This window comes from Agrilus planipennis, unplaced genomic scaffold, assembly GCF_000699045.2.
Source record: "Agrilus planipennis isolate EAB-ADULT unplaced genomic scaffold, Apla_2.0 scaffold7, whole genome shotgun sequence".
Classification (NCBI taxonomy): domain Eukaryota; kingdom Metazoa; phylum Arthropoda; class Insecta; order Coleoptera; family Buprestidae; genus Agrilus; species Agrilus planipennis.
In genome coordinates this window covers 334992-343361 of record NW_020439340.1, presented here as the reverse complement: position 1 = coordinate 343361, position 8370 = coordinate 334992, and the positions used below count along the sequence as shown (strand labels likewise).

General features: G+C 39.0%; 2 protein-coding genes across 2 annotated transcripts; one reads left to right on the top strand and one right to left on the bottom strand.

Annotated features, from left to right (window-relative positions):
- Window positions 1–748: 748 nt before the first annotated feature.
- LOC108739947 (tetratricopeptide repeat protein 8) lies at window positions 749–2847 on the bottom strand. Its single transcript, XM_018474074.2, has 6 exons — window positions 2690–2847; window positions 2495–2628; window positions 1951–2423; window positions 1657–1891; window positions 1424–1598; window positions 749–1123 (listed from the first exon to the last, which is right to left on the bottom strand). Exons 1-6 carry the CDS (start codon window positions 2825–2827, stop codon window positions 914–916), a joined length of 1365 nt encoding a protein of 454 aa, XP_018329576.1. The 5' UTR covers window positions 2828–2847; the 3' UTR covers window positions 749–913.
- A 238-nt stretch (window positions 2848–3085) lies between these two features.
- Window positions 3086–8259, top strand: LOC108739944 (WD repeat-containing protein on Y chromosome). Its single transcript, XM_018474071.1, is given in 7 exon segments — window positions 3086–3344; window positions 3431–5406; window positions 5409–5675; window positions 5735–5975; window positions 6037–6208; window positions 6272–6475; window positions 8197–8259. Coding segments are annotated over 7 exon segments (3156 nt in total). The 5' UTR covers window positions 3086–3099; the 3' UTR covers window positions 8248–8259.
- Window positions 8260–8370: the final 111 nt, after the last annotated feature.

The window sequence follows — 8370 nt, the reverse complement described above, 5'->3', positions numbered from 1 at the left end:
CTGTCTATTCATTCGTGATAATGGTGCCTATCTCTTAAAAAAAATAACAGAAAATACATATAATTAGTTAATTATAAAAATTGTTTAAAATCCGCTCTAAAACAATAAGGATTGACGCGCATTTCTAAGCAAATGGGTGCATTTGTGAGATCAGAGCAATTCGTCATAATCTTATTTATGGACCGGAAAAATGGCACTCAACGAAAAATTATCGTATAAAATAGTAATTCGGATAGTAAGGAAGGTACCTAATTATTATTGTAGTATCCTATGTACATACCTAAATAAATTAATTAGTCATCGTCTGTGATTGTAAAAAGCTCGCTTGAGTTGGAACCACTTTTTTCAATCATTACCTATCTGTATAGGTATTTTCTGCTTAGTGTGAGTAGGTATTGTAATTTAAATTCCAATTAAAAAAAAAACAAGAATTTGTACTTTAAATAAAATATTATTTATTTGGCAACGATGTATTATCATTCATTCTTTGCTTTCTACTACGATTAGTTCGCTCAACTTCAGGTGTGTTCAAAGCCCATTAAAAGGCTAACATTCCGTAACAGTCGAGGCATTCCGATGTGAAGAAATTTATGTTCGATTGAATTAAGGATGAATAACATTATTTAAATCGGAAAAACCTTTGATAAGATGTGGAGGTCCATCTTATTTTAGGAAAGTATATTTAATTAGTAGGAATAGGTGTTCAGTTTAATAGAATTATTTGAAAGAAAAAAGAACTGTTAACGAATGCTCTTCTAAAACCTATCATGTAATAAGAATTAGAAATAAGTATGACAACAACAATAAGTATTTTATTTAAAAATTTTCTGATGGCAGGTGGAAGTGTTATAAAGCCAAACAAATGTTTATATTAAAATGCTTCAAACTGAAAACTAAGCCCTAGGTACGTTTTTCAGTTGCCCTCCAATAATTCTATGTTCTTTTTGGCTTCTGGAAGATCAGGCTGTAATTGTTTTGCCGAATTGAAATGTACTTTGGCTAATTGTCGGTTGCCAATTTTTTCCTGCAAAACGGCCAAATTATTAAAGGCCGGTGCGTGATTGGAATCCTCCGATAAACATAATGTGAGGCAGTGCAGCGCCAGTTCTATATCTCCTGCAGCCTGTTATAAAACAAAGTCGTGTTACTCCTCCTACACCCATACGTAAGATTTCGATCATAGACCTAAGTTGAACTGGACTGCGTTAGAAATGGTCATGTCTGTCTTTGTTGAAGAGTGGTGGTCGTTACTGACATCCCGGTCGTAAGCGGCAGCACCACAGACGTTATTGGCGGCATCCTCTCACAAGTTCGTTCATCGGACACATTTTCCTTTTCCGAAGGATGGCTCATTTTCAGTCCAGTTTCAAAGGTTTATGATCGCAATCTTGCGTTTACGTCGTTACCCGATATTTTGACATACCAGGGCTACGTGAGAAACATTGTACCATATTTCTGCTTTTGAAGTGGAGTCTGTAGCTAATTCAACGGCTCGTTGGAAGCAAGATAGGGTAAGGTCCAACTGCTGTGAATATAAACAGCATAATCCCAAATTGTTGTATAATTCAGGAAAATGCGCACCCATTGATAGTATTCGCCTGAAACGTACGAATGTAAGAAGATGAGAAATGAAAATTGTAGTTATTACTGAGTAACCTGTAGTATTTTAATGCCAGTTCTGGTTGACTGTTATAAAAGTGATAAAGTCCAACGGACGCTATAGCTTCCAAATTCATAGCATCTTCTTCTGCCAGTTCCTTGTAAAGTTTAACGGCCAAGTCGGTGTTCAATATACTCTCATTTAATCGTGCCAGTTCGGTAAGAATGGATGTGTCGTTTGGAAAAACTTGTAAACCTGCGCAACAAATTTCTTTTGCTGACATGGGTTGGTCTGAAATTTCAAAATAATATATCTATAGTTATTGTCGTATGTTTATCATATAAATTTACCTAATCGAAGATATAACTTTATCAGTCGCATGTAGGTATCCAAGTGGTGTTGCTGTTTCAAAGCGCTTCTCAGATGCTTTTCGGCATCTCTTATCGAGTTTAATGCTATATAACATTTCACCAACTGCACCTTCCACCACCAGTCTTTAAATTCAGTATATTCGAGAGCCTTGGTGGCTAATTCCATTGCATTTCTAACATCACCTTCGTGATTGTACAAGTACTCGAACAAGGCCTTCGATAGACACGGGTCTTTTGCGTATTTTGACAAGTTCAGACGAGATATTTGGATAAAAGGTCCTTCCTTTTGACTCAGAATGGCAGCTGTACCAATACGAATTGCTCTTGCAGATTGTGAGGTAAAAGGACGAGCGGTTTTCAGACGGTTTAGCAGCGGAGAGTCGATCGTGGTGTCATTGTCAGGTCTAGTGGTCCCGGTCAGAGGACACCCTGCAGATGTTAACGGACGGGTTCTATATATTGGAAAAAAAAAGTTATTACTAGGACTCGTTGAGTTACCAATGATTAGAAATTAAGTAAGTACGTTAAACCAATGGATGTTGTGGTCGCGGGAACCTTCAGGGATGTTCCCGGTCTCGGAGCTGAAGCAATTACGTTCTCATCATTCAAGTCGCTAACGAAAATTCGATCGCTTTCTATATCGTCCACATAAACTCTCTGGTAACGATATACAAAAATTAGGAAAACAGTAAAGTTTAAACGAATAGTCCTTGCAAACCTGTGTAAGTGCCTTCATTTTTAAACACCACGTCGCTTGGTCCAGTGGTTGCTTTTCTAAAATTACCGTGCACTTCGTAATACAATCATTGAAATTACGACGCCTGAACAAACTAAGAGCTTCTTGCAAAGGATCCATGATATTTTAGCGTTTCTTATTTACAACTTACTTTATTCTTAAATAATATTATTTGACCATAAACGCAATAGTTTGTATCTAAAATCCACATGACAACATGCACACAATAATATTGATTCATAACGTACTAGCTTGTATCCGCGACTTCGTCCGCGTGGATTTCGGATACAAACTTTGGATAAAGATTGTCAGATCAGTAATAATGAACTAGTGAACATACGAAAATTATGTGACATAATTCATTTGTAAAAGAAATAAGTTGTCAATCAGAAATGGCGCTCAGATCTCGGCGAGCAAGAAAAACCATGAAAGAATTTAGCCATCAAAAAAAAGAAAAGCTAGGGCTACAGGACTTGTTAGACGAAGTCGATTTAGTGAATATTAAAGAAGTGTTCTTTTCGTACCCAAATAAATGTATGAACGAAGCAACATTGAAAAGTCTTTTATACGATATTGCCAAAGTCTCTTTTGAGGATAAGGAATTTTCTGTATTGTTTTTGAAAATGAATACGGCCAGGTAGGTAACCATTACACGTAGAAAACGGTGACATCGTAAATGGTAAAAGATATCTACATTTATTATTGTTGTTATCATCTTATCAGAAATGGTATGGTAACTTGGGATGAGTTCATTTCGTTTCTCATACTGGGATTTAAAGAAAAAGAAATTTCAACAGAATTCGAGTCTTTAGAAGCTCCCATTTCGAAGCCGCCCAGAATAATTCGCAGCAACCACAGACATCCGGTTAGTCGTATCAAGTTTTGCCCCATGGTAAGATCAAATCGTACATTCGATTATTTAGATGGTAGCTACTTGACATGCAGTAAAGACGGTGTTATAAACTATTGGACACTCGACATGGCAGTCGAAAGAACGGTGCAGTCGACATGTCCAGATTTGATGGTACAAACAACCTGGGTTACCGATCTCATATCATTGTCTGACATCAACGTAATATGTACATCAAGCACCGAACGAGACTTGCGATTTTATGATACTTCAGCGAGAAAATTCGAACTCCGAGTTATCATAACTTCCCTGGAAAGCGCAGGAACCTGCTTACACTATTCGTTCCCTCAGTCGGTCGAAGATGAATCTAAAGTGATTGTGGGTGACCAAAGCGGAAGCGTTCGGGTCATCCTTTTTTGTCCAAAAGTTCGCGGTCCGTTCAAAAGCAAACCCGGTCTCCCTTTGCTTCGATATCGATACGACGATCTAGTAAAAGGATACGCGGAGGGGTTCCGAGTCGTTGAATTTAAACATGTCCATACTGATTGGATCAAACAGGTATCGTACTACGAACCTTTGCATTGTGTAGTATCTTGCGCGTCCTGTCCTGGTATAGCAGTGGTTATGAGAGACTTAACCGGAACCAAAACGAACTCCGTATTCGAAATCACAAAAGGTGCCACTTGTTTCGCTCTTTCTGAATCACCCCATCTTCTGGCCACTGGCGGACTGGATTGTACGGTTCGTATCTGGAATCCATTTGTTCCCCAACGTCCCAATGGAGTGTTTATCGGTCATCATTCGGCCATAATAGCGCTTATAATTCAAGAGGGCAAGAAAGTTTTCTCCATGTCTACGGATAAAGTGATCAAAATATGGGACTTAATCTCACAAACTTGCATTCAAAGCTATTACGATGTACCGTCCGAACTGAGCGAATTTTCTGACATAACGTTCCTCTATAATCCAGACAATCGTCAAATACTTCTTGGTAGTATCATGATCGTGATCCTTGAGTTCTGCCCGTTGCAAAGCGGCGAGCACACCGACGGTACCACGCATTCGCGCGGCGTTTCACGTGTACTTTATAATCCACTGTTCAAAATTATCGTGACCGTCGGTTTGGACAGTTACATCATAGTGTGGGATCCATGGTTGGGGCGAAGAATGTCCGTGGTTAAGAATGCTCACACCAAAATCGTTCAAGGAGAAGAGATACGGTTAGAAGTGACTGCTGCGTGTTTTGATCCCGGTTTTCAGTTGTTGCTAACCGGGGCCACCGATGGATCGTTAAAAATCTGGAACTTCAACACTGGCACGTGCATTCGAAACATGAGAATTGAGCCGGACTGTGAGGTTGCCGCGGTTGCTTGGTTTGGAAATAGGGTGTTCGCTGCCGGTTGGAACAAACACGTATCCGAATTTTCGGAAGGCGGGGGTGCTACGGGATCCGGTGGTGCAGCTGGGAAATCTTGGTCAACGAGACATACGGAAGACATACTGTGTGTCGCGATGAGAATGCCTCAAACTCTAGTTTCGGCCACTTATAACGGCGAACTGATCATGTGGCAACTTGAAACTGGACAACCGTACAAACAGTACAACGTCGCCAATCCAACCCAGCGAATTAAGATTCAATATAAAATTGAGAGAGATAAGAAACTATCACAAAAGGGCTCATTAATTCGAAGTTTTGGGGCTCCGGCAGCGCCGAAAAGAAAAAGTCTTTTGCCTACATTCATGCAGCAAACGGACGAAAAGGGAGCTCTAAGTATAAAAGCGTCTTTATTAAAAAAGAGAAATGAAATATGCGATAAAAAAATTAATTTACAGCTCAACAACAGGCTGCCCGAAGAGCAAAAAAAATCTCGGTTATTCAGATGCCTGAAGTTGTTGTGCCATTGCGAGGTTTGGCTGTTCACACCATGTTGTTTTTGGCAACACGCCCGATGGATCCAAGAGTGGGCAGTCTGTTTGTAGCTCTAGAAAATGGCCAGATACAGGTATGGTCGCACCATCCATCTAGTGGGTTTATGGGCTCCTTTTCGGCCATTCATACCGCTGGCGATTACGTAATAAGTATGGCAACCGACAGCAAAAATGAGTACTTGTTAATGGGTGAGTTTCAGAACAAGGACCTTAATAGGTATTTACGAAAAATAATTGCCTGCATGTAGGTACATGCGCTGGTTATGTAAAAACCTGGCTGGTCAAAAATTATCTGGTTGGAGAAAGTGTTTCCATAAGCATGCCGAAATATCGATTGATATTCCCATTTTTGTGGAAGGATTTGTGGGAGGGTAGAGCAAAGAGAGCAAACAGGGGCCAAATTTACCCCGTTCTCTTGAACAGCTTCAAGGCACACTTTATGCCGGTTTCCGGATTGGATTACATAGATGATAACCAAACGTTTGTTAGGTACATGTACACCTGGTTAAGCGAAAAATATCACGGATGTGAAGCAATTTTTCGTTTTCAGTTGCAGCGCTGATAACACTGCAAGACTTTGGACCCTTAGCGGTCGTTATTTAGCAACATTAGGGACGTTCAAGCCCTGGTATAATATACCTCAAGATACACCTCCCGGAAATGAGAGACCGTATACAATGCCGGCCGATCTAAAACGAGTCTCCAGCTCAACTACACTAAAAGTAAAAGATAAACTACGTGATGTCGTCATACTGTTAAAACATTTTTTGTTTTGTCGTCGATAGGTATTTATGGGCGGAGATGTTCCAAAGAAACGCTTGCCAAAGAAAGACGACGACAAAGGTGTTAGAATAATACGGGAAGTTGATTTAGTCAAAGCGGGCATATATGGTAAAAGAGTGGAGGAACCGATTTTAGGCAATTATTACCGTTTACCAGAAAAGAAAACTGGCCGACATGATTTCAACCTCGACACTTCCTTTCCTTATGTAAGAAAATATGTGATAGACTTATCGTTACCTGTAATAATTACTAGAACATCACAAGCCGCAATACTCTAAAATTATTGAGAGATTGCATCCACGTGGTCGAAGTACGTGCTTGGTTCGTACGAATAAATTCAAAAAACAATGGCAGCTATACCTTGAATTCACTTGTGACATACCCATATTAAATAAATGTTACGAAGGGAGTCAGAAAGGGATGCACACTACCGCTACTTTTTAATCTATACATCGAAGACGCGATCAACATCATTAAAGATAGTACAACAGTAGGGATAGATATACGTGGGCAAAACATTAGTATGCAAGGGAAGAAAAAGTAGGGAAAGAGCGAATATAAAAATAGGAGACGAAAAATCAGAAGAAGTGGCTGATTTTAGGTATCTAGGAAGTCGGATAAGGCAGGACGGAAGGAGTGTAGGGATATAAAGCAAAGGATAGCGCAGGGTTGTATCGCCTTCAATAATGAAGTCACTTCTATGTTCGCGAGCATTTAGTTTAGAAATCCGAAAAGGTGTATGTTTGAAGCGCGGAGCTGTACGGGTGCGAAACATGGACAGTGGGTGCGGCGGAAAAGGAAAAATTAGAAGCCTTCGAAATGTGTGTTATAGGCGAATGATGAGGATACCGTGGATAGAGATTAGAAAGAATAGGAGAACAGAGGACTCTATCGAAGTCAATAAGAAATAGGCAAGATAGGTTGGTAGGACACCTTCTCAGGCATGAAGGTCTAGTCAGAGACATATTAGAGGCAGAAACGGAAGTTAAAAGGGGTAGAAGTAGACGTACATTAGATTACTGTTCGCAAATAGTTAAGGAGTGGGATGTTCTAGTTTTAGGAAAATGCGAAGATTAGCTCAGGATAGGAAAGAGTGGAGGTACGTGTACAACTAGTCTTAGGACGACGAGCTTTATGATGATGATGACCTATTAAGTACAGCCGACTAGAGCGAACGTAAGTCGTAACTAACTTTGTATGGTGCATAACATACGCACGTTCCGGCGTACGATTAGTTGGCCATTGAAATGGGTATGTCATTACATTGGTNATTTTTTTTTAAGTTAAGCAAAGAAGGCTTGGAAATCCGAGTATATATATATTTCAATTTTCGTAACTTATCTTTGTTAAAACGATCTCTACATGTTAAATTTTCTTTTCTTATTCGTATAATACCTAGTAAATGTTAATTTATAAAATACGCAATGAAAAGTTTAGTAAAGAAAGCTTTGAGATGTACGCATACGCATGCGCGAAGTTACCATACCGAGGTGTCGGCATCGTTTTCTTATTGTTAGTTAGATTATTGAAAAGTAGAAACTGTGTCGTGTTCTTTTTCTTCTAAATCAATAAATTTATAAAACTGGTAATTTTGGCGTTAATAATAGTACATTTTTACGTGTTCTCACGAATTGCGAAGTGTTGTTACCTTTAACAAATGTCGGATATCAGGTCCCAATTACATTTACGTATAATTAATAAAGTATGCGTTGCTTGTAATTAAGATAGCAGTGATATAATTGTGGTAAGTCTATCATTATAAAATGTACTTCCTCATCTTTTTAAAGTTTCCATTCAACAACAACGTGGAAATCAATTAATTTGTATATTTTATTTAAATATCATCTTTTGTAGATATTTGTACCTTAAGTACATCTGTAATTGATAAGCATTTATTTGTGATATTAACATTATTTTTTTGTTACAGATTATTAGTGCGGACCAGTTGTGTTTCATTTACCTATCTATACATGTCTAGGACAGGACCTCTGGAACCAGGAACTTAGAATCGGTAGAGCTACAACTCCAGAGTCGGTGAGTCTATTTTTCTTGGATTCTTACTTTAGTTTGAAATTATGATTCCAAGGACTTACACACAGCG

Coding starts and splice junctions, on each gene's coding strand:
- LOC108739947 (XM_018474074.2), bottom strand. CDS start 2,827: ATGGATCCTTTGCAAGAAGCTCTTAGTTTGTTCAGGCGTCGTAATTTC. Junction 2,629..2,689: donor AAATGAAGGCACTTACACAG/GTTTGCAAGGAC, acceptor TATCGTTACCAG/AGAGTTTATGTGGACGATAT. Junction 1,599..1,656: donor CTGGCATTAAAATACTACAG/GTTACTCAGTAA, acceptor CGTACGTTTCAG/GCGAATACTATCAATGGGTG.